This window comes from Terrapene carolina, unplaced genomic scaffold, assembly GCF_002925995.2.
Source record: "Terrapene carolina triunguis isolate 2854851 unplaced genomic scaffold, T_m_triunguis-2.0 Scaffold58, whole genome shotgun sequence".
In the NCBI taxonomy this organism is placed as follows: Eukaryota; Metazoa; Chordata; order Testudines; family Emydidae; genus Terrapene; species Terrapene triunguis.
Genome location: NW_020664409.1, coordinates 42,337,234 through 42,363,813, shown reverse-complemented (window position 1 = coordinate 42,363,813; position 26,580 = coordinate 42,337,234). Strand labels below are relative to the sequence as shown.

Below are 26,580 nucleotides of genomic sequence, written 5' to 3'. Positions count from 1 at the left end.
GAAAACAGAAGCAGGGGTAGTCTTGGCACATCGGGTGGCAGCTCCCAAGGGGGTTTCTGTGATCCAACCCGTCACAGTCTTATATGGATTTTCCTTTCTCACCCCTTCATGGTATCTTTTGGAGCTCAGGAGTCTGCTTGTATTTGCCATAATTGACTCCCATTAAAAAACAACAACAACCCAACAGGGTCAGTGGAACTGGAGGGGGGGGGAGAACAGTGGGAGCCAGCATGGAAATATCAGTGGGGATTCTGTCCCCCCCCCCAACTCCTGCACACCTGGGGATGGAGGTGAGAGGGGGACTCAGAGGGGCTACAGCAGCTGCTGAGCAGGTAGGAACCACCAGGATCCCAATTCCCTTCCTGGAGCTGGCAGCATCCCAGCCAAGACTGAGTAGCTCCCTTTGCTCCCTTCTCCTACCCCCCACTCACAGCAAACTTCTGCCTACCCTGAAAGCCACTACCCCCTCCATCAACAGCCCTGTGTTGCTGTGACCCTCTTTCCAATACAGGAGGGTCTAGATGTTGTTTCCTGCAGAACTCCTCAGTACTGCCTTAAGCATCAATCAGGGAAGGTTATTAGAGAGCAAAGTGCAATACTTCAGCCTCAGGGCTGACATGGCTGGTATAGTGTGCTCCCAGCCTATGCTATCACAGAGTCCCAAACTCATATCCTAGTGTAGTTGAACAAACTATATATAAATAGACCCAATCCTTAAAATCCTAGCTAACTTCAGAGGGGATGATGCATAGAAACTAGCAGGATTTGGCATCTGGAATGTCTTTTAAACTGACAGCCCTTAAAATTGTTGATCTCAAGTCATAAATTCTCCTGAAGAAAATGACTGCAGGAAAGTAACTCAAAGCCTGTCTCTCGCTCTCTCTCTCTCTCTCACACACACACACACACACACACACATTTCTGAGAAGAGTTGTAATGCCTTCTCAGCTTCACATCTATACAGACTTTTACATCTATTCTCTAAGAGGAGAAAATATAGGAGAGCTAGTGCTCTACTCAATGGAGTGCCTTCACTATGGGCAACTTAAAAGAACTCTGACAGTACAATGGTTTGCTTAAAAACTGCCCAGATTTGCCTTATACAACTAGAATAAGATAAATACTGAGGATAAATTCTGTATATACCAAAGGTTGTTGTTTTTAAGTGTGATCACTATACATATGAGAATATACTTTTACATTGCCATGTCACTTTAGCAGAACACATTGCTGTAACTAAAAGCAGTTGCCTGAGGCAGCCTATGGGGGGAGGGATAGCTCAGTGGTTTGAGCATTGGCCTGCTAAACCCAGAGTTGTGAGTTCAATCCTTGAGAGGGCCACTTAGGGAACTGGGGTAAAAATCTGTCTGGGGATTGGTCCTGCTATGAGCAGGGGGTTGGACTAGATGACCTCCTGAGGTCCCTTCCAACCCTGATATTCTATGATTTTATTGTAGCTACTAAATTATCTCTCTTTGTCCAAGTTCTGAAAGAAACCACTCTTTAAGAGCGTGGTCTATGTCTGTACGTCTTTCTCATTTTTTTTTAGGCTGAAAGTGGAAAATTTCACACTGTGTGTTCATTTCTCACAGAATACACGTTGAGCAACCTGGTGCCATGGGACAAGGAACAATCCTCTAGCTGGACAGGGTTTAACATGAGAATTAACTAGTTCTTTAAAGGGAAAACCTTGATTGCACTTAGGGCTCAATCTTGTCATCAAATTCATAGATGCAATTCCCACGGAAGTTGCAAGGGTGGGCAGAATTGAGCCCAGGAGGGCAAATTATGTTCTCAGTTACAGCAGGGGGGGACTCCACTGACATTCCAATTTGCAATGGTGTAATTGAGAGCAAAATTTGGCCCTTTGTGTTCAAGGAAAAGAAAAAAGGAAATTGCAGGGATGCAAGCATTTGGGAAAGAGAGTAATTCCCTAGGCGGAGGGATATTTCCATGTTCAGGTCACACAAACTATTTACTTTCTTTTATATTTAGCCTATTATTTAATCTGTGATTTTAGAACTTCAAAGCAAACAATCAGTGAGCAAAGGATGGACCTGCCATCCTTTTGCAATGTGATGAACAGCACGGAAGGAGAATGAAAAGTGCACAGCAGCCGATGGCAGTGCTCTGGTAAACATCATTAGACACAATGGAAAAGTCCGTCAGTTCTTAGGAGAAGCAGCACAATACTCCCTCCCCATCACATCACCCTCCCATCCCCCCAAAGCCCAGCTTGTTGAACCGACTTGCAATGGTCAATAACAAGTCTTTATTTTATGGCAAACAGATTGAGTTGCAATGGATAGAGCACTGGAATAGGACTCAGGAGATCTGGGTTCTGTTCCTGGCTTGGTCACTGGACAGCTGGGTGACCTTGTGCATGTCACTTCTCCGCCCTGTGCCTTAGTTCCCCACCTGACACTTGCATATGCTCTCTGAGTAACTAATAATAACTTAACAATGCAACTTACTTTGCGCAAAAGCTTCTTGCACGTCTCCTCCCACGCCCGTCAGAGAGTCCTGAGGTGTATGGGTTGGGGTGGAGCAGGCAGACGCAGACCTGATTGGCATAGGAATAGGTCGGCTGATAGTGTGACTGGGTGAAGATCGAGGGGAGCCTGCTCCTTGAGTCTGGAAAATAAGAACAAGTGGTTAAATAGGTCTTTACAGGAGAAAACACTCAGCAGTCGTCATCTTCATTCCATTCCTTAGCTTGGCTGAGTGAAACCTCAGCTGGTATCATGCAGTTATGCAGAAAAATAGGGTAATATGAAGTCAGTTGATGGAAACCTACTGCACCCAACTTCTTGTTAGGAAACAGCTATGGCAACCCATGGTAAAGATGTAGTATGTAGGAAAGATAGATTAGAAGGTGATCCTGAAACATGGCAGGCTGGGTTGGATATAAAGATTTAAAGAAGATATTTCTTGTCTATAAATCTAAGGTCTGGGACTTTTTTCCGTGAAAGAATTAAGAGTGTTGGCAATATTCAGACATTCTTAGGAAGATAACTCTTGCAGTCTGTAGGAAGTGGAAGGATGCTGGCACTAAGACAACTTTCAGTCTGGGTAAGGAGTTGAAGCTACTCCTGGGGGTGTAATATTTCCATGTTACCTAATCAAGTTTGTGCTCTTACACCTCAACCACTGTTACAAGAAGGCATCCATGCAATCAAGTTTTGGAATGTAAATTAAACTTATTAGTGAAATAAAACCTTACCCTCCCAACAAATAGTACAGATTTGTGCTTTTCTTTTTGGTTGTGAGCTATTCAGCCAACACTAAATCATTCACTATCAAATTGTTCACTCCACAGGATATACTCAGCCTCTCCCAAAGTACTGTTCAGATAGGCAATTTAAATTCCTGTTATGGGTCCAGTGGATGGAAGTTAAAATGTTTTAACACCAGTCATATAAAATGTCATGCTGTTAGCACCTGAGAGTTAGTATCATTTAACTGAAATTCAAGCATACGTTGAAGAACAATAATTTTAAAAAGTGGAGCTGTGAGAGTGATACCAGGAGACACACCGTGAATTAATGCACCTTTCCTTTACTGCCTGACAGTTCCTAGGAATATGTCAACATAAGAAAAACAACCAAACAAACCACACACTATTTAGCATGATTAGGAATTGGGGTTCAGCAGAGGCCTATGACTAAGATAACATGAGTGCCACTAAACAGGAACCAGTGCTCATGTGTGTTAGTTTTCAGCGAAAAATTACATTATCTCTAGTGAGATTTCCCCACCCCCAATTTATTTGGACCGGCAGTAACAATCAATTAAAAAAATTTCAGTTGGATTCCTTAGCCCCTTCAGTGCCACATGCCTTCAATGTTCTGGTGACTGTTTCCTCAGAGATGAAGATCAGATATTGCTAACTGCATGCCAAAAAAGGCAGCAACAGCCATTTATAAAATTGGTCTACTTTTCTTTTTCTAGATTTGTAAGCCAACTTTTGTTTTCTAGATTTTGGCCCTAACCATGCCTACCTCGCACCTAGTGAAATAGGTCTGATCAGAAGAGAAGCAGCATTGTTATTGCCGGTTAACCTCCAACAAATTGATCAGGATACTTTTTTTTAAAGGGACACTGCCACTGCTGAAAAATAATGCTATGGAAGTTGACACTAAAATAAGCTTGGCAGAAGAAGTTACCTGAGAGGTTTGAAGCAGGACTTTCAAGGGAAAGTTACCTTTATGTGAGACACTCATTTCTGATAAGAGATGGCAAGTATAATTTTAATATTGTCTTTCAGAGTGAAAACTTTTAGGACACTTAAATAATAGCGAGGGGAAATTTGAACACATAGGGACCAATGCTCTCCTGCTTTCTGGCCCCTTCTGTCTCATTCTTGTAGTGCAAAGGGATGCAAAAATAGCTGGATCTGGCCAGCTGAGAATTCTGCCAGACCAGGGCAGTTTTCAGCTGGTGCAGACTTGGCATAACCAGTCCCCTGGGGACTGTTATCAGCTGGCAGAATTTAGAGTAGCCTGGTGGTTCTCTAAATTCCACTGGGGCCATGCCCAGAGCAGATCGGACAAAACACCAGAGAGCAGCAAACTGCCTCCCTGTTGCCTCCACTCCACCCATGCACTCTGAATTGGACACTGCAAAGTAGTATTTGTGGGCCTGCACTTACGCAGAACACCCCGTGCTCCAAATGAGGGGATATAGGGGATATATAGCAAGCCCACTGCCACTCAGTTCCTTCTCAGCCACGAAGCCAGAGACTCCACAGCAGAGGGGAAGGAGGGCAAGAGGTGAAGCACCCATAAGGACAAAAGCATCATGAATAACTCAAGTTACTGTAAGGCAAGTAACCCCTCCTCCTTTTTCGAGCACATGTCCCTGTGGGTGCTCTACCATAGGAGACTCCCAAGCAGTAATTCACAGAGGAAGTGGGTACTGGGGAGGTAAATCAAGACACCGTTTGCAGAACTGCATCACCAGAGGAAGTGTCATCTCTGGAAGCAGGTAAGATGGCATAATGCTTGGCAAAGGTATGACTCGAAGACCAAGTCACAGTCCTGCAGATTTCTGCTATAGGAATGTCTTTTAGTAGAGCCAGAGATGTGGATTGAGCTCTAATGGAATGTGCTGTCACTGTGTATCCCAGTTCTTCCATAACAGTTCAAAATACAACCTGAATCTCACTTAGACACATGCTGCATAGAAACAGGTTGGCCCTTCATTCTTTCTGAAAATGATACTCCCAGAGCACAGAGGATGTAACCTCCCCTGGAGCAAATCAGGTGATATTTGGAATTATTCGGGGTGGCAAAGAGATCTACTTGTGGTAGAGCCCAGGTCTGACAGATGCTGTGAAAGACAGAGTCTTTGAGCTACCATTCATGGTCTTGCCAGAAACATCTGCTCAGGGAGTCTGCAATTGTATTCTGAAGGCCTGGCAGATTGACCGCTGATACGTCTATTCAATGGGAAACGCACCAGTTCCAGAGTCTTAGTGACTCTGCACATATGGGTGGTACTGGTGGCTGCCTGTAATTTCCTTTTGGCATCCTATAAAATTGGTCATCAAACTGACTCCAAGGATGCCATTGGGAGGGATAGTGAACGGGTCCCTACTAGTCATAGTCCCTGGGACTGGCAGATTCTCTAGAATCCTCCTCAGTAGAGGGAGTCCTGGGAGCTGGATGGTACGGTACTGGGATGGATTCCTGTACCGAGATCTCAGAGTCTGATAATTTGTTTCCTGAGCTAAGTGCCTGAAGCATCATGACCAGCTAAGTGCCTGAGGTATCATGACCAGTGAGGGGGCAGGTTTCAGTCTGCAGGTGCCTTGGCAGTACCACTGAGGGGGCTCTGACAGATCTATGCTACAATGGAGATTCAGGCTCCTCTGAAACGATGAGAGCTTCAGATGACAGAAACCTGGAAGGAGCCGGAGGGCTGTGATAGCCTATAGTCAAGGCTTGAGTCACTACTGGAGGTGAAATTGTGGACCAGTGAGATGGAGACTGCTGCAGGACTGAAGCAAGGTCCTGTCTTACTTCAGAGCTTGAGTAAGAAGTCAGTACCGAGGGATGCACAGTGGCCCTATGTGTATCATGGTGCCATGGAGGATCAGGCCATGCCGCTGCATTAGATTGTCCGGTAGAGTGCTTATCCAGACGAGGCTTCTTACATGGTATCGACACTTTGGTGCCAGACTAAGCTGGGGCCCCTACAGTACTCTTTAAGGGATGGGAGGTCTCCCGAGTGTGGGTCTTTATGGGATGATCTACCCCTTTTCTTCATTTCTCTGGTGGGGTAGGTGTGCTTCTTCCTTTTTGAGGTCTTCATGTCCATGATCACAAATGAAGCTGGATGGGTGACTGAAGTGGCCTGTGATGTTGAGACCAATGAATAGGGGACTCCATTGGTGCTAGGGAACATTCCATTAAGAGGAGTTTTAGTTTAGCCTCCCTTTCTCTTTTGGACCTGCCTTTAAATCCCAGACAGACCTTGCACTTTGAGGGGATTTGGGAGTCCCCCAAACATCGCAGACAACTCGAATATCCATCACTGTGGGGAAAAGGCCTGTGGCAGGTCTGGCAGAGTCTAAACACTGGGGTCTTAGGCATAACAAATTGTGCTCCAGCACAAACAAAGGTACAGAAGTAGAAGGTGGAAAACTCTCCTCCGGGAGCTCAAAAATAAAATAAAATAAAATAAAATAAAATAAATAACTAAGAAACAAAAATAATGAATAAAGACTTTCACAAGGTGAAAGAAAGGCGGGAAGCTGAAACAGCTAACAGCAAAGGCTCTGTCTTGAGCCACAGATGGTCAAGAAAGAACTGAGTGGTGGCAGGCTGGTGCCTGCCTATATCCCCTTGCGTGGAGCACGGGGTGTTGTTCTGCTCAGGAGCACTACTTTGCAATCTCTGATCAAGAGTGCATGCACATCCTATGGTGGAGCACTCATAGGGACATATACTCAAAGAAGAACTATACACTAGTGCTCAACATTTTTAAGTACATATTATAATCGCTATACTGATCTGGTATGCATGGTAAATAATGCACTGTTAACGGTAACTTTTATTTTCTGGAACAAGACCTTTGCAAGGCATGAGAAACTTTAGGTATTTGGGGTTCCCGTCTACTATGTAGAGAAGATTTTTTTTTCTTTTAACTATTTGGGTAATATTGGACAAAATCAACCCACAGAAAGTTAAACCCACAGAGACTGTATGATTTAAAAGATTGCTGCTATTTTTTATATTCTACTTTGCTAGATCAAATTCAGCCCAGATCCGTGGCAACTGAATGTTGTTACCATTGGATGTCTGTCTAGTGGCATATGTGAAATGCGGTTAGTGGTCTTAGTCTAGTTCGCAAGAGACAGATGGTAAATGTCTGAAAAACTATGCTTACAACTGATGCTAAGTGACTGACTTGCTTGTAGTCTCAGCGTAAAGGCCAAGGACTGAACTTCTTTTAATCCCTAGTTAGTCCCACAAGTTCAGGATTGAGGCATGTTGACAGGGGAGTTTGTGGAAAGCTGCCACTATCTCTGAGGTGACAGAAGGCGTCAGCCTTCATTTGTTAACTCATTGCAGCTGTCAGCATCCAAGTGCCTTTTATGAGACCTTCATGTATCCGATTTAGCTCATCATACTTAGATCAAAGTGGTAAGGATTTTAATTATCCCTTGTTAGACTGGAAAATGGTTTATGTTACCTAGTGTTATGCATAACTCAGTATAATACATTTGAAATGAACACTGTTTTTATTGAATCTGTAGTCCATTGCTCCCTCTGCTGGAGCTGAAACTAGCTCACATAGCACGAAAGTCTGCCCAGGAAAATAATACTGTTACATTATAACATGACAACTAGGAAAACAATACATATGTGATCACTTCATTACCCTTCTGGGAGGAAGCGTCATTGTGGCAATATAGAAATGGAAAGTACATAAGCCCTAGAAACTTATCTAGACCATTAATTCCAATTGAGTTACTCCAGGGATGAGTTTAGCCCTACATCTGTAAATAGCCTATGAAAGAGATCAATGGGGAACATTTTATGGAAATGATGAGAACTAGTGTAAATAAATAAATAAATTAGCATAATCACCTGCCATTCTAATAGTTCATTTAGTGTTAAAAGGACCTAAATATTACACTGTAGAAAGCAAAAACATATTGTAATATCCTCAACACAGATTTTATTAAACACAATAAAAAGACTATTTTTGTACGATGCTTTTTAAAAAAAACCCTGTTCACTTTTAGGGTATCTAATTTTCAGAGAAAAGCCATTAACATTATTAGGCAAAATTAAAAAGCAATAGACCTACTCAGAGGGTCTTCTGATAGGTCTTCCCCTCTGGACTACAATCAGGACTGTCTTGCTGCAACAGATTCATTCTCTGTTCCAAAATGTAGCAAAACTGTTAGTCTAACAAGGCTGAGCACCAGCAACAAACAATCTGGTGCATGGCGAACCCTCCTACCATAGCCAGTGTGCATCAGACAGTTTTCTGCACTGAGCACTGACCTCTTTTGTTGAAATTGAGGGGCTCAACGTTATTGTGTTACAATGAAATATTCCTCATTACACTCCTCTTTTAAATGGGATTGCTGTCTGGGCAGATCAGGTATATTTTTTAATCTAAGCCTCAACAGTGTTCATTTTAATTCTAGAAAAGACTACAAAACAATTTAATCTTCCAAAAGTCAATACTATTAATATAGACTCTCGCACTGCTTTGACAGTGAAGTTATTGTTCTGAAGGGGCACTCGGCTGCTGCTGCTAGTGCCATCTTTTGAAGATGTAAAACCAAGTTCCGGACTGCTTGTGGACAGGAAAAGTCCCCTGGCACTTTCTGAATGACTAGGGATTCCAAATCCATTATCCAGGGTTAATTACAACTCAAGTAATTATATTCTGCTTACTGAACTTACCTTGGTAGTTTCAAAGGGCTACGAATGGTGGTGGTGTTCTTCACTCCCTGTTCTAAGTTGTGGTGTACTATGGTTGTATGCAGTTAAACAGTTGTTGCTTTTCACCCCTAAAGTGGCCTCAGCTAGGCTATGTCTACACTACAAGTTAGAGGCGTGATTCCCAGCTAGCATGGGCAGAGGTGGCACAGGCTAGCTGTCCGAAGTATGTACTCATGGGGTTCAAGCAGGTTTGTACTTGGGGTGGCTAGCCCATGCTGCCATTACCACTGCCCCTATTACCACAGCTACGCTGCTATTTTTAGGGTGCTAGCTCAGTTGAGAGCTAGTGCATGTATGTCTGTGTGAGCTGGGAATCACACCTCTAGCTCATAGCGTAGATGTAGCTTTACAGGAGTGAGAAAAATATTCTATCAAGCCATTGCTTACTTCCCAGGGGGAACTGTGAGGTTTAATTGTGTAAAGTGCTTTGAAAGGCTCAGATAAAACATGCTAAAGAAGTGCAACACATTATCATTATCCTCAGTCCAAGGCATGAGCACACATTTCAAGCAGAAGGAATATATAAACCATGGAACCGTAGCCCCATCGAAGAGTTAGTGAGACCTACAATAAGGTAAATAACTTACTCCCTGTTTCAGTTCTTCCTCCTAAAGAAAAATTGGATCATCAGAGATAGATTAGCCAGGATTTAAGTGAAGAAGAGAAAAATAAATGCAAACTTGGGAACAAGATTAGAAGTCCTGGATTAACTAACACAGGCTTGGTGCACTTGCACAGAGCCCTGATCGTTGGGGAAACCCCCCACCCCAAAGAGCCGACAGGCAGGAAGGGGGCAAGGTGGTGTGTCATGGGGGGAGGGTCCCTCTGCATGCTGTGGTGAGAGCCAATGGGCCAGAGCAGGGAGCTGGGTCAGCCCCATGGGACAGGAACCACTATAGGATGAGTGAATGGTGGGCTCACTCTCCAACAGCCCCTGGGGCCCTCGGCCCCCAGGGGCAGGGCCTGACCTCCCCCTCAGGGCTTCTCATCCCTCAGGGACAGGACCCCACCTCCCCGGGGTCAGGGAAGGTTGAGGAGCCATCAATTACCATAGGGCACATGATCCCAAAAACTCCCTAGATTGTCTGCAATGAAGCACATTGGGGTCATACTCTACTTAGAGTGGCTAGTCATCCTCCCCATTCTAATTATAGTACAACTTCTTTGTATCTGAAAAATGCCCTGAGGCTGACCACCCCCATAACTCAAGACAGAGCATGACCCTTGGGCCAAAACTCAGTTCTAGACAACCATAATACTGATACTTCAGTGCAAAGGGCATCCGTATTGGAGGCTGTACATTCCACACCAGTTCCTCTCCACCTCCCTGCCCATTCTCTTCCACAGAAGTTTGTGTTTTTCTTGAAGAAGGAAATATATGTCTAAAATGTCCCTGGCTGAAGGGAAAGCTCCACCACTTTGAGGGGGCCTATTTCCCTGCTGGGAAGGCCCATTTTCAATAGTGTGCTAGCTCTGATGGGTCATGCAGGATTTAAAGGGCCAGAAGGATAATGCCCCTTTTGCAACTTGGGAAGGTAAAAAGGCATTTTTCAGCTTTCCTTTCTAGTCTTAGAAATACATTTGTATATTGCTGTCTGCATTTTTGAAATGGGATCCTTCAGGAAAGTGCTTTCTTTCTTAGTGTATTTTACAAGGGATTTTTTTCTTTTTTAGTGAAAAGGACCAAGTACTATTAAGAAGACCCTTCCAAAGTCCTATAGTCTGAGGGGCTACGTTGTTAAATGCCTTCATTGGATAGAATAACTAATGAAAGGAACAAAGCTAAGGCAACTAGAAAAACTAGCTCTGTACCATCAGCCAGGATAGGAGGCTATACAGTGTTGGTGTAGCTATTTACCACTGGGGATTAATTATTTTGTTGCCTTCTATACATCCACCTTTTCTATATTCAATATGTTTTCAGCAGAGCAAACTATAAATAAACCAGAAACTGAGCATGTCATGAAAACCTTTGTTGTAATGATCTTTGTATGGCTGCTCCAGAACCTGATCGACCAGCATTGCTGGATCTCTTCTCACTAATTAGCAAGGTAGTACTGCACCACAGTGGGCTTTGTTTGCATATTCAAGTGAATTTCAATTATTTTTCAGTAATACTTAGTCTACTATACTGCTTTCAAGTGTTGTCCAATTCATTTAGTGGTAGGATGACAACAAAGATATGGTGTTAATACAGGAACAGTATCAATTGGGTACATTATTGATCCTGAAAACCTATGTTTTAGAGTGGCAAAAGCTAAGAGAGAAAATTGATGGGAAACAAAGCTTTTGTAGGAGGAAATATTCAAGTTCTGTAGTATTTTATTAATATGATGAATCTCTCTTTCCTATGTGACACCCCTTGACTGGCCCCTGTCCATTTCCTTTGACTTTCAAGTGGAGCACCTTACCTTCAGTAGTTTCATGAGGCCTTCTAACTGTACCATCAGCTCTCTCCGACTTTCCTGGAGAGCAGACATCCTCTGTTCGAGCTCATCCTTCCGCTGTCTGAAAAATAAGTTAGGATCAGAGCTAATACTTCATAGAGTCAGCTTTACAATTTCTGAACTGCATCATTTTTTCAGGTCAACTGTGGAGAGTATATTAGGCTATTGGAAAGTGAACACACTCTCTGAATTCAATATAATGCCCAGAAATCAGGGGAGATTGAGAAACTAGGAAGTTCCTTCAAGTTAAGAGTATACAAAGGGCTCAGTATGTTGGCTGGGGTAAAATAAGTACTGACACTCTCTTCCCAAACACCAAACGAGGAAGAATTTTTCAGATTCACACAAGTTAGCTTACATTTGGAAGAATGTTAGGAGATGACTTCAGGACATGAGAGTCTGGCAGGATTATTGACACTGGACAAGTAGAGATGGGAAAGCCCAAGAGAATTCAGAAATTCAGCCAGAACAGCAGAGAGATGTGGCTTTTCAGAGGCTGGAGTCCAAGCTATTACATGTTTTCAGTTTTAATTCTTTTGAAAATAGCTTTTGATGCTGCAAGCCAAATTCTATGCTCATTTATGACCGTGTAAATCCTGAGTAACTCCATGCATGTTGGTGAGGTTACTCCAGCCTTAAGCCCATGTAACATGGAGCAGATTTTGATTCTGTACAAGTACAACCTATGGTAATCTAAGCAGGAGAATGTGGTGTAATTCTGCCTTCAACTATACAAGTCCAACTCTGATGGCTGTAGGAGTTACACCCATATAACAGAGGGTTGAATCAGGCCTATGGTATATACATAATCAGATTTTGGGGAGGTCTCTGTCATATTTAACCTGTAGCTGCTGCCCCCTGCAAGTTACAATATCATTGACAATATTATTTTAAAAAGTCATATTTTAGATTAGGTGATATTTTATACACTCTTTCTACTATATTTTTATATCATATCTATATATAAAAAACATAATGAAAGATGGTATTTAATGCATGTAAATTGGTGCTTTTGTCCTACTTCTCCAAAATTGAGGAAGGTAGAAGTCAGCAATGTTAAATATATTTCCTGGATATTAAAAGCCAGACTGTGAGCCCTTTAACCACAATGAAGAAGTTACTCACACAAACAGCACCATTGACTTCTATGGGCATGAGTTATTGCTCACCAGTATGAGTAGATTTGGCCCTAACATACCAAGGCTTTGTTTATTCTTCTAGAAGATTCATATATTTTCTACTTGAAATTTCCTGTGCTTGGATTTTCCCCTGAGTATCTAATGGTTGGAAAAGCTGTGAATTGCGGAAAGGAAAGTGGGTTTAAGAGATTACAAACAAAAACAAGAGAAGTTATCCACCTAATTCAAACTGGCATATCCTAGAAAAGGTCTCAGTGTTCACTCATGTTGTCTTTTAGATTCATTGCACAGGGAGAGAAGCATTATGTTTTGTATGCTATCACTTGACATACCACTTTTCATGCGCGTTTCATCAACTGCACTCTGGAGCTGTGCTTAGAAATGAAGTTAATTCTATATCCTGTCATGAGAAGGTGGATTATATGCAAGTCCCATATTGAGGCATCTGAATAAATGAAACAGTGCCAACCCTAATTGGGCATGTGTTGTGGGTGTAGGGAAAAGAGAACTTCCATTCTTAGTGAACTGATCTATATTTTCTGCTATCTGTGCTATTTTGTAGATTGTAAGGGCTACATTTTCATAATTCATTGCTTCAGGAACACCTACATTGCAGTTAACTGTGTTTGTATGCATATTTTATGGGCACACCTCAGGATATATGTCTACACTAAACTTTTTATACCTAGAGTTAGTTGATTGACAGTTATCTTGAGTTACTTTTGTGTAGGCTAATGCAAATACTCCCCACATGGTACTGCCAGTTAATAAGCTGGGGAGTGTCCATGCTGGCATTTACAAAAGTGTTAAGTACCTCAAGTAACTGGCAATCAATTCACTCCAGATAAAAGAAATCTAGTGCAGACATATCCTTAGTTTTGAAACTTTATCCTCACAATTTAATAATGGACAGAAATAAATGATCAAGGGTCAAATTCTGCTCTCATTTATACCAGAAGAAATTGGGAATTCCTCAAAACCAGAAAAGAATCTGATGCTACATATTCTGGAGAATGGTTTCATTGAAAAATTGAGGGTCATGTAAAATTCAGCTGTGGGTAAACAGACAGGTGGCCAGAGATATGTCTTAAGTGTGGAGATCAAATGCAAAAAGTATAAACGTAAGGTAGAAAATCACTGCAAGGGACATTAGATGTGTTCTACAGATCTGCAAAACTCCAAAATTTCTTGATGTTATAAAACCCAAATTGTCCTAAACCATAATTGCTCCAAGTTCCAAAGTCAATGGGCTACATTCTTAGCTGGAGTAAATCACTGTGGCTCCACTGACTACCTTGCAGTTCTGCTGATTTATACTAGCTAAAGGTCTCACCCAATATCTTGTTTAATGTACTTTTGCCAAAATTGCACAAACAGTTAAAGGAAACCCTTTTTACTCTTAGCTGATGAGCATTAATCTGAACACATGCAAAGCAGTATTGACACACAGATTTAAAGTTATCTGATTACTCTGACACAATATATTAAAACAGGGAAGATATCTCAGTTGACAGAACCCAGTATTGGTGCCTTAAGGCCATCCAGTGTCAGGAAATTTAAACTAGGCTATTATGTTTTAAATCTGTGCTGCAAAATTCAATAGAATTAAACTGCTAATGCTACATCAATCGCTGGATTTAAAAAAAAATTAAAATGAACTTGATTTGTCAACTGATAGTAAATTAATATTCAGTAATATTTACTAATAATGTAAACATGTTTACAATAGATTTTAGGCATGATGCATAGGAGCTACATGAATAGTATATTCTGCGATGTGTATTTTGATGACATTCAATTCTTATTTCTGAAGCTTGTGCTGAATGTCACTTGCCCAGCAGCAGAAGGTAATTCTCTAGGCTACTACACTAGGTATCTAGAGTCATTACAGAGGCAAATCAGTCATAAGAAGAAAGCATTTCTGTTTCCAACTAGATTATCTTAAGATCATATTGCAAATGTAATTATTAGCAAAACAAAGATTTATTTTTAGAGTAAAAGAGGCTAAAAAATTAAAATCATACAGCATCTGTAAACAAAGATTTTTCTGCACAGTTTCATCCTAAGATTTCCTTCAGATATCAGGTGGCTGTCTAATGGTACCAGCAACAGGTTATTGCATGAAGGAAAGCTGCAAGGAAATCCTCTCTTATTTTGTGGGCTCTAAAATCTACTCTATTGAAAAGGTAATATGAAAGTTTTAACTGGAGAGGAAGCACTTATACACACTCTATTCTCTGTATACAGGAACTAGTTTTAAATTATTCTCATCTGATGTTCAGTCTGGCTCTCACACTGTGCTCTTCAGGATTGATACATTCACTATGGACGGTGTTTATACTGAAGCTGACCACTGTGACAATCTGGTCAACTGTCCTTGTAGCTGAAACAGCCAAGAGTTTCTCGGTTGTTGAAGCAAAGATGACCAATGGAACCTTGCAAAAGGGCCATTCCATTCCTAGCTCTCACCCTATAGGATGCTCCATGGCTCTAAGGGAGCCTGAGGATCTAGCCTAAAAGGTGGTTTTTTTTTTGGTAGAAGTATTTGTTCTGAAATAGCATAATTTCCCCCACACACGATTACGATACGGTGTTATTTATACATATTGGGGCAAGACATGGTTCCTGTTCCCAAAGAGCTTACAACCTAAATACCTGATCTGGCATCACTTACACACATGCTTAATTTTAGGCACATGAGTAGTAAACGGGACTACTCATGTGAAATTTTAAGCATATACTTCATTGTGTTCACAGTCAAGGCCTATACTGAATCTAAATTAAACAGAAACAAAATTACACTGTTCATTTAAAAAAAAAAAAAAGAACAATGATGGAACAGGAATATTTTATGTATTTACCCTTATCTACACAAATCTGTTTCCAGGAATTCTTCATGGCATATACACCTACCTCAGGAGTCGGAGCTCTGCAAGGAGAGTGGGGTTCTGTTGTGCCTTCTCTGGTGTGGGCTGAGATGCCTGCTCATGTTCAAGCCGCAGCCTCTGGATCTCCTGTAAGATTTCTCTTGGGGGAGGATAGTAAGTAAAAGACTAAAGGTCAGTGCATTTCCATAGAACCAGCCTAGAACATCACTATTAGAATAAGAAGGACTGTCTGTAGCTCTGAACCAATAAGGATACCATGATTAGGCTCCAAACACCAGAATATCTCAGCTTTAGTGAAACAGTCATCACTGGAACAGGTTTGCTGATGTTTGCTACAGTCATAGAAAGAGAGCATTTCTGCAAGACCTTCATAAAACAGACCATAAAATTAGAGCCTGAATTTCAGATGTTCTCTGTGGAAAGCAGGGACATAGATCCTGTTTGGCTCAACTAACAAATTCCTCACCCTCATTCTCTCATGTGAATATTCTATGCTCCACATGAAATCAATAGAAACTAGAATAATATCTGTCCTGTCTTCTACATCGATCAGGCACACACCGTTTGCACTTTTAAAAATGCTTTTAATTTAACTATGGGTCTGAGAGACAGCAGCTCTTCAGGGGAAAGTACATTTAATAGGATTTACTAGAACGGAATCGATGTATAAGAGTGCTAACAGAGCTGCAGAGCTTTGCTGAAGAGGGGTGAAGCTTATTGATGCTAGCGACAGACTCTTTCTTCATTACACTTTGGTGGGCATTAGATACAGTACTCAGAAAGCAGACTTGAGCTATGAAAGATAAATTAACACTAGAGCTGGTGGAATTATACTACAGTGACAGAAGGTATCGCAGAAGTCTGTGATAGAAAGGCATCTGTTTTTGGCCAATCCTTATCTACCCAACAGTAAAAGCAGAGAACATAGAACAAAGCTCTGCATGACGACATAAGTTACTGTTCAGTGATTGTGGGTCTGACATATAGGGCCAGATCCTCAGCTGGTGTAAATCAATGTAGCTCCACTAAAATCAATGAAACTAGGCTGACTTACTCCAATTGGGTATCTGGCCCCTAATTCCAAAGACTTCCCATTACCTGTCTCCCAATTTCAGCTATGTCTGTATCAAAAGCCTAATTTTCTGCTAGTTTTTTTTTTTACCATCACCGCTTCTTTTATTTATCACACGATTCTGTTTTGGAGATTTTTATTTTCTTCTCTATAAATAGAAACAGGGCACCAAAGATTTTTTGGTTTTAGAATCAGAATGGGATTTTTATTTTTAACCCTCTGCAAGGGTAACTGCAAACAGTAAAAATATTCACAACTACCCCACAGCATGTAACCATGTACTTTTCAAAACACAGGCTGATTCTGTAATGCCTTAAGAGTGGCTCACCACAATTTTGCCACAAGTATATTGGTACTGGCTATTTAGGCAACCAGTCTCCCATCCTGATAAATAGATAGATCTAGATCTAGAGAGAGCACATAGACAAAAACAAGTGAGAAGAAATGTTAAAAACAAACAGATGTACATTGTGTGGTACTAAACAAAGGCAGGCATTTTCTGGAGACTCTTACCGGTTCTTGTTTTCAAGTTCTGCAATAAGCTGTCTTTGTTGCTTATTTGCGTCAATGGTGAAAGAGATATCTGAGGCACCTCTCTGCTGACCCTGCTGCTGCTGCTGCTGCTGCTGAGAGAGAGTTTGGCTGCATTATTAAAAATATCCATGCACTCATCCGCACCTAAAAGTGTGATCAACGGTTGTTCAATGAAATCTGCTTGCCGATAGCATCATGTTAGACTTGTCAGCCCAGATCCTCAAAGGTATTATTTAGACACCCAGGAGCCTAAATGCCATTGAGGACCTGGGCCCTCTACACTACATAAATAAATAAACAAATAAATAAATAAAATTAAACAAGTATCCATATTACAGCATGTTCCACCAATGGTGAAACAGCACAATAGTATAACAGTGTAAGCACTAAGCTAGACAATGCTTGACTGTTTACCACCATGTCATTCCAACTTGCTCCAAGGAGCTTTCCAGGAAACACTGATAAAAATGCCTGACCCTATCTGCAGCAGTGGCTTCGCACTGATGAAGCTGCACTGTTACTGGCAGTTGCTATAATACGGCTCCTAATTATTATGCTGTAGACAAGGCTATTGAGACTTGCAACATGAGAAAAAAGGAATTTCCACTCAAACAAAAACCAAGACAAAAATTCATCCCACTTCACCTCCCAAATAAAGGAAAAGACATTTGCTTTCCACTTGTCCCAAGAACCTTTAATTCCTTGAAAGCACAGCAGATTTCTCCATGTTAAATCCTCATTCATCATCCACTTTTCATTCAGACTGCAGTTCAGTGCATGGTTCATGTGACTGAATCTCTGATACACCTTCTACTGACACTTTCAGAAGAGCTGTTCCATAGCGTTTAATGTACAACAGAACCATTTTCCAATTAGGGGATTTCAAACCAATCTCACTACAGATTTGTTGGAGTACTCCCTTTGTTGTGTTTGCCAGCAATAACCAAAAGTCACTGTGTTTATTAAAAATATTTTATATGGTGATGCAGTGCAGGGATTAATACAACCATTGGAAGTATCCTAATTAAGAAAGACATCCAAGTACACCTCTATCTCAATATAACGCTGTCCTGGGGAGCCAAAAAATCTTACCGTGTTATAGGTGAAACCACATTATATCGCACTTGCTTTGATCCACCGGAGTGCGCAGCCCCGCCCCCCCGGAGCACTGCTTTACCGCGTTATATCCAAATTTGTGTTATATCGGGTGGCGTTATATCGAGGTAGCAGTGTAATTGTTTTGTCCTCCATGGTGTACAGATAAAGATTTAAAAACTGATCATCTGAGTTAGTGACCTCAGCTACTGCAAATGGGACTGTCTCTCACTTTAAGAATGATCTGAAGTGTAACTTTGACACATGGGGCCTAATCTTGAGCATCTCTTCTACAGTGCTTGGCAGATTTAGCCCTCAAAAAGGAAATATATTCCTCTTCTGTCTAGACTCTGTTCCACATAACACCTAGGGAAAACACATTTCTGGTTTTAGTTACTTACTGAATTTTAAAACTTTAGTTTTAATTACCTGTATATTTCCCCACTAATATTCTATCCATCAAGGAAAACTGCAGCACATCCAAAAAGGAGACCTAACAAATGCACTGATATACTGTGCAGTTGAGACAGAAATAACTGGGCCCTTTAGTCCTGCATGTCCAGCCTTAGCAATGTCTCTCAGAGGTTTTTTATCTTCCATTTGGCTGCTAAAGTGAGCTTCAGAATTTGTGGTTGCCACATTTGTTCTGAGAGCTCCTGTTCACAGAAGGCCTTTCTTTGCTTTCTCCTTTGTAGTGTATATTTAAAAGACATAGAAAAATGTGGTATATTGGTGGGAAGGGGAAAGTTTAGCATATCCATCCAAACCACATCTGTTTCTTGTGTGTGTAAATACTCTGGCTCCGTAGGGATTCATAGCACTAAGATGCCATGATGATAGCTGCTGTATAGAAAACTCAAACAGACAGATACAGATGACATTTCAGTCTTCAGGAAGGGTTTTCCATCCACACACATAATTAGCAGGGCATTTTGATTACCTAAAGAATTACCCTCCTTCAGCAATAAGATGAATCAGTTACAGATGAGAGGTTGCCTTAAATTTGAGTGGAGCTGCATTCTGAATCCAACAGTGACTGATTGGCAGGCAATGGATAGTGAGATGATCAGACTGTGTGCATTCCTTCCTGCTGCCCCCGCTCCTTCAATGTTGTGAAGTCTTATACGATAGATGGCAAAAAAACATGGGCCAAATTCTTCTCCATAGCAGCTCAACTGCCTTCACCTGATTTGAATTTGGCCCACAGTTTTAACATGAATAACCTTGCCTTATTTGGCTCTTTCAGCTGACCCCGCAGTATATATCTCAAGAGTGAAAATGTGCTTCCTGACATTCTGTACAGAGCTACTTTTCATTTAACTTTCATGTATGCTTCTTTGTTCTATCAAATGCGCTGAGATGGGAAAAAAGTAACTGGGTTGACCTTAGTTATGCCATTTAAGATTTTATACACTTCAATTAGGTTCCTGCTTCAATGTCTTTTAATTCTGAATATGGTACGTTTTTAGCCTGTCATCCCTTTCTATCCTGTGATTCACAGAGTAGTATAATCATTGCTCTGAAATGAAAATGAGAGCCAAGGCTAATGCAATGGGTCATTATAGTCATCCTGTCCAAGATCACTAATTAAAATACTCAGCACTTAAGGCTCTGGTGTTTGAGCTAAGGAATGAAATAGATTCACCATCTCAGTTTTTACCTTTAAAGTAAATCGCTAATCTATAACCAATGTTAATCTAGGCAATATTTTCCAATCCAGTTTGAATTCAGGGGTCCCAAATTGTCTTCCTGTTTTTGGATTTGGAGATGGTAGAATAATGGTGGGTGAGGGCAGTCAGTTAGTTTCCTTAGTTTGAATTGTTTAAACATCACTAGGTTAATATATATACTCTACATGGTTAACGTATCTGCAAGAAAGTATTCTTGTTCTTTATTACGTAACAATATCCTCCAATAAAATAATCTGTGAACCATCAAGGTTGTCAGATATAAATTTTCTGATCGTGACAAGCCCTTGCTCTTCAGAAACAAGAGCAAAAGGAAACTTTTACCTACCGCCAATTAAAACCACTTACTGATGCAGTAGTCTCTGCTGCCAGTCTCGCTGCATACCTGGCGATCAGTCTGTGCTCTTCGTCTAGCCGGCCTGCACTGTCAAGCATGCTGCTCAGAGTTGGGGTGGGGGGAAAAGGAGAGAGGCATCAGTGTTTAGAAAGCACAGTACAGTCACTTTATCATAGTGTCCATAATTTCTCATTCCAGAATTTACACGAAAAATACCCAGAACTATGTTAAAACATGGGTTTGGCTTCTAACAAATGCTGAATAAATGACAATGAAGGCTGCCCTTAATTAATAACCTACCCTGCTTTGCACACAGGTACTGTCAGGAGGTGAGAAGGCTCAGTTCACCCTGGGTTACGCTGGCTGCTGCATAACCCAGGCATCTCCTGGCAGAAAGTCTGGGTGAACTGAGCCATGGTGGCATAAAGGGCTCATCCGACTCCGTTGAGGGGGAGGGCAGATATGCAGCTGGCCAGCATACAAGCTTCCTCCCTAAGGTGGAACCTCCAAAATTTCTCTACATTCCAAAGGGGTGAATCCCGCCTAGGGTCCAGTAACCCCTGTTGATGCAGGAAGGTGAAATCTGCAGAGCCCAGTCAAGTCCAGGGTCACTGATCAGTGTGTGATTTTTATATATTAACTTGATTGAATCATCTAGAAACATAGCAGGTTTCAGCCTCCTCTCTCAGTTTCTGATACTTGGAGGTAAATTTTCAGATCATCATGCGGGGACAAGCCATTGCCCCACAACTTCTAATGATTTTAAAATTAATAAAATCCTGCTACCTCTTACAACTATATTAGCCACTACATGTTCAAAAAGAGTTTACTTTGGTCCCTCATTCAGAATATGAATAAAGATTTGTTATTAGGAAAAAAAATATAAAAAAAATTACTGCTTATATGCTAGAAGCACTTTAAAATATCTCAACTGTTTACATTTCTTATTCTAGGAATATCAAAGGCAAATCAGATCATTCACCTTCTAGGCTAGTCACTTGACAAATGTTATTTTAAACAGAGGCCATGTTTTAGTCAAATGATTGCAAAATTAAAAAACTGAAAACCTGTGAATTTTCTAAATAGTTACAACTTTAAAAAGAGTCAAGCAGACCAAAACCACCTAAAAGGAAGAAAGATGAAAATAATGACTTGATCCTAAACAACATCTTCAGAAGCCAAGTTTCAGCTCAAAGAGTATTGCTTTTAATTATATACAAGAGAAAAGAAATAGTAACTCATAATAAAAGGTGTTATATAAGAGTGTCCTACTTTGGGATGCATTAGAAATTGGAGACATTCCTACAGTTATATCTCTCACAGTAAATCAAGGAGCCACAAGGTGCATCTTTTGGTTGGGGGTCTAATGCTTGAAGGATTCCACTGGAAGTTAGAAGCTACGCTTGAAGGATGGGTAGTGGTTTGGATTCACTGGTTGGCAGCCTGGAGCCAGAAGCCATATTGAATTGTTCTGACTTGTTGAGGTAATAGTAAGAGAGAAAAGGAAACTTTGTTTTATCCTCAGAATACCAGTGAGACGAACAGAGTGAAGGCTAGAAATTCACCAAAGTGATGAAGAGTTAACTAGAGATGCGTGCAGGGTGAACTAAGCCTTGGTGGCTGACTATTCATTCCACTTCTGATAGTACTAGGAGTAGAAAAGAACTAGTGGTCATTTTAGTTTAGTAAAAATGATGTTTAATTTATTTCACTGTATATACAAGAGATTTATTTCTACTCTCACTTACACCACTGATTGCAATGTACTCTTGGTTTACACGCGTATGAAGGAAGAACCAAGCTCAAAGTGATTTTCCCTTTTTGATTATAAACTGGGAATTTATTCAATTGCACAATCAGCTACATTTCTTCTACATACTTAATCTACAGGACTACTATATTACACAAGCGAAAAACAATGACCCCCACCCCAGGGGAATAACTCTCAGCCCCATGAAATTACACAAACCATGTAATAAGGATTAATTTAGTGACAACATAGTTCATTTTCAGTGTTTTTCAATAAGACATCACATTATAACAACTGTGACAAAAGTGGGTATTCCAGCATCAATTGTCATTTGTGTAGAGATTTACAACCATATTATAAACCCTGAAAAATCACAGATTATGATGTGGATTGACAGAGTAGCATAAATCTGGAGTGTAGCTAAAAGGATTAATTGAAATAACAATTTTACAAATGAATAAAGTCACTTCAACTTTCTGGTTCTTACAATTATCTCACTTTATATTAAATGCCTTGGGGCATGCACTTACACATAGATGCATATAGTACAGTACATATTGTAGCAGTGTGTGAACTGTGGGCTAGTAATGCCTCAAGTTATTTGCACAAATGTTCTGGAATTTCAGAAGAAATATAATGAGCAAGATACATTATATTCTGAAATGTGTCTGTTGTACGTGATCATTCACCATCATGTATGAACAATACGTTTAATCTGGAAATTCCAAGATTTTAAATTGCAGAGTTATGATGTGCCATAATTCATACGGTTATACTTTCCCCCCACAACTTCATGAATAAAGGTGGAGTGCGATATTAAAGCATATTCACAAATTATGTGTAGAATTTGGGATAGTCACAAGAGTGAATGAGGTATCCCTTTGAGAAATCTCATGATTTCAATATTTCTGATGTAAGGTGTTTATATGAACGGCTGATGAGCCTCAAATATTTAGAATGTTAAACAGTCATTCCAACACTTAATTTCTTTATTTAAAGACTTTGTAATAACTTTCAGGCTATTGAGCTTACATCATTCTTATTGTCATGTGGAGCGAAGTGCCAATACTGTTGCTGGTACAACGGCACTGCATAAAACCCATATAGCTTGGTAACAGAATTCATTAGACCATTTCTGGCTAGTATACCGATTCTGAAATCTAATGGATGGACTTGTACCCTCAGTTTTGCTAAAGTAGGGAGTTGGGGTGAGGAAAATTAGACTATCAGGCATTTTACCTGAACTCTCAAATTGCAGCATTTCTCCCCTTTTCAAAGAGAACTTTTGTATGAATATTACTGGCAAATGCTGATTTTGTTTTCACATTTTTTTTTGCTCATCTTAGGAGGGCGACTTGACAAAAGGCTGTTTATTGTGTTAACCTATTCTTTACTTCTGTGACTTGTCCCAAGAACAAAATTATATGGAAAATCAATTTAAAACTGTACTGTCAAAGAGCTCACAGAACAACCAGAGTTGGTGGTTTGAAGTCCATGCTGTTGATAACAGTTAATTTACCATCTCATCTTCCTACTCCCTAAGTTTTTGTTGGCTTCTCATTTCTGTGATAAGGCTGCTACATTCTTGGAAATGTCCTCATCCTCAAAGGAACCTGCACAGCCAGGGTCAGCATTAGGGGGTAGCAAGCAGGGCAATTGCCAGGATTGGCCTTTGGCTTCAAGCCCATGCGGCAGGGCTCAGGCTTTGGCTTCAGAAACATTGCAGAAATCCAACGTGTGAGCAGGTAAGGGAGGCAGGTTGGGGGCTCACTCCTTAGTTTCTGCCCTGGGCCCCAGCAAGTCTAACGCTGGCCCTGTGCATGGCACTTTCAAAAGACGAGCCTGGGAACTTAAATTTGTAACTTTGCTAAACACTAAAAATCATGGACTGAATAGAGACACTGGATTTATGGCTTATTACAACCATCTGTAACCCACTACCAACTTCCTGCCCATCCCCTCTGCAGCTGCTTTTCCTCCCTCACTTCCTTTCCTCCCTATGACTAGAGGGGTGTCAACGGGCCACGTCACCTTGAATGGTCCCTTGAAATATGTGTTAACTACTTATACTAAACGATTTGTTCCATCCTGTATTTAGCTGAGTTATTTTCCCCGGCCTGAAGAGAAGCTCTGTGTACGATCAAAAGCTTGTCTAAATTACTAAAATGTGATGTGTCTAATGTTTAATGAACAGAACCCAGAAATTTCAAAATTAAAGGGGCATTTATAAATAGCTTAGTGATTTAGGAACAAAGATTTTATGAAATCTAAAATGAATCAAACATAAATGATGTTTTACATATTTAACTGTATTGCATTTTAAAATTGCAGGGACCAGAACATATTGACAGTGGATGCTTTGGACAACTTATTTTATAATAAACAGATTGTTTCCTTGTTTATATAGTCCTCTGAAGTACTGAGGATCACCACATTAAACAAGTCTGTGAGAAACAGAAAGTGACTAGGGGCTGTACTTTCAGTGTCCAAATGATAGAAAATGAAATGTAAGAAATAAACATATGCAGTGAAAAGTAATCTTAAAAATCAAATTTATTTCCAATGCACATAAGTATTTTGAAAAAAATATATTGGGGCTGATCCTTAGCTGATATAGATCTGTATGTTCCACTGACTTCTCTAGAACATTGATTTACATCCATTGAGAATCTGGGCCTTTTGAGTTTTTTATTTAAGGCTGTCAATTAATTCTTATTTTACTTTCTTGTGACTATTATGTCACGGGGAGGGGGTCAGTTATTTGTTACCAAATGTGCTGCAATAGCTAGGCACAATGACTTAAGTTCCAGGTGACGTTCCAGCCCTAATCATTAATTTTGTTGATGGTATGGGTTTGTGTTAGACTGCCAGTAATATTTGAATATATATAAGAGCCTCAACACTATTTGAAACTATGTGACATATGGCAGGTGAGTTACCAAAACATGATTAATAGTAATCATATCTGTCTTGAATCTGTCTCATTAGCACTTCATGATAATAAACTTCAGTTAGTTATCAGGGAGTATAGTTCTCATCTGAGGATACGCCAGTGTCTATAGCGGTGAAACCCTACAGAAACACCAGGAGGCTTCTGAATGTTTGCTTTTCTTATCTTTCCCTAGGTGTAACTATTCTTTTCCTCTCTATTCTTCACTTGGTAGCAGAGAAAAATGTAAAAAAGACTACTGGCGGGCATTCTTCACTGCATGGCTAAGACTACTGTCTCTTTAAGCTAATTTTCTGTGTCAAAGTCAAGTTGGCAGCTCATATAAATGATTGAAGCTTTTTTTAATCAAGGATGCTAGGACTGCGACCTTTAAATGTCAGTAATCAGATGTTTTGTACTACAGTCTGCTTCAATTATTTGCACAATCAAGGACTTTGTCATTCATATCCCAGCTACTCTTCAGAAACATGAAAGGGATGTGCTATGGCACAACATATATCTTGTTTTTGCTGCACATGTGGAGACAACCTTAACTGTTTTTATATTACCCACTATAATAGGAAGAAATTTTACTGATATCTGGTACAATTAGCAAAAAGAACAGGAGTACTTGTGGCACCTTAGAGACTAACAAATTTATTAGAGCATAAGCTTTCGTGGGCTACAACCCACTTCTTCAGATGCATATAGAGTGAAACATATATTGAGGAGATATATATACACACACATACAGAGAGCATGAACAGGTGGGAGTTGTCTTACCAACTCTGAGAGGCCAATTAAGTACGAGAAAAAAACTTTTGAAGTGATAATCAAGATAGCTCAGTACAGACAGTTTGATAAGAAGCTCAGCAGTCTCTCGTTGGAGTCTGTTTTTGAAGTTTTTCTGTTGTAAGATAGCCACCCGCAGGTCTGTCATTGAATGGCCAGACAGGTTAAAGTGTTCTCCCACTGTTTTTTGAGTATTATGATTCCTGATGTCAGATTTGTGTCCATTAATTCTTTTGCGTAGAGACTGTCCGGTTTGGCCAATGTACATGGCAGAGGGGCATTGCTGGCACATGATGGCATATATCACATTGGTAGATGTGCAGGTGAGCTGAGCTAGAATTGATATGCAAACTAGACACAATCAACTCAGGATTGAATAAGGCCTGGGAATGGCTGAGCCATTACAAACATTGAATCTATCTCCCCTTGTAAGTATTCTCACACTTCTTATCAGACTGTCTGTACTCCTGTACAAGTACTCCTGTTCTTTTTGCAGATACAGACTAACACGGCTGCTACTCTGAAACCTGGTACAATTAGGAGGATAAAGGACCAAAGCCAGCAGGAAACATTGACAGAGTGCTCTGGCTGGTGTTCTCCTCTGAAGCAAAAATGCATCATGAATGTGACACATTCAAGCTTCACTAGCCTAGGGAGGGAGAGTCACTCTGAACACACTTCCATCCAGCCCCCTTCCAGCCTTATTTGGCAGCTGCTAAGCAAACATTTAAAAAAAAATCTTGCTTGTTGAAATATGGAGACAGAAATTAAATTCCACAGGATAGTAGCATTTGAAAGGCTTGTTATCCGATCTTCTCACTCCAAACAAATTCGGTCTGCTGTTTAGTACAGCAGCAATGGAGAGTAGTAAATTCAGACTGGCCCCATAGTCCAGGAGCAGACTTTGGATTACACTAAGGGTTTGGGCAGATTCTTTCCTCCA

The 26,580-nt window shown here is 40.6% G+C and overlaps 1 protein-coding gene across 12 annotated transcripts in view; it reads right to left on the bottom strand.

Moving 5' to 3' along the window:
- The window catches only part of DTNA (dystrobrevin alpha), a 229,987-nt gene that overhangs the window by 16,970 nt on the left and 186,437 nt on the right, over window positions 1–26,580 (bottom strand). For 6 of the 12 annotated variants that reach the window (XM_026661892.1, XM_026661918.2, XM_026661871.1 and 3 more), the window contains 6 exons: window positions 20,178–20,265; window positions 17,026–17,138; window positions 15,466–15,579; window positions 11,378–11,474; window positions 9,554–9,574; window positions 2,475–2,634 (listed from right to left, as the gene is read on the bottom strand). In XM_026661892.1, the coding sequence (XP_026517677.1) occupies window positions 2,475–2,634; window positions 9,554–9,574; window positions 11,378–11,474; window positions 15,466–15,579; window positions 17,026–17,138; window positions 20,178–20,265 (593 nt within the window). The remainder of the gene's footprint in view (window positions 1–2,474; window positions 2,635–9,553; window positions 9,575–11,377; window positions 11,475–15,465; window positions 15,580–17,025; window positions 17,139–20,177; window positions 20,266–26,580) is intronic. The other 6 variants (XM_026661896.1, XM_026661922.1, XM_026661885.1 and 3 more) reach the window with 5 other exon arrangements.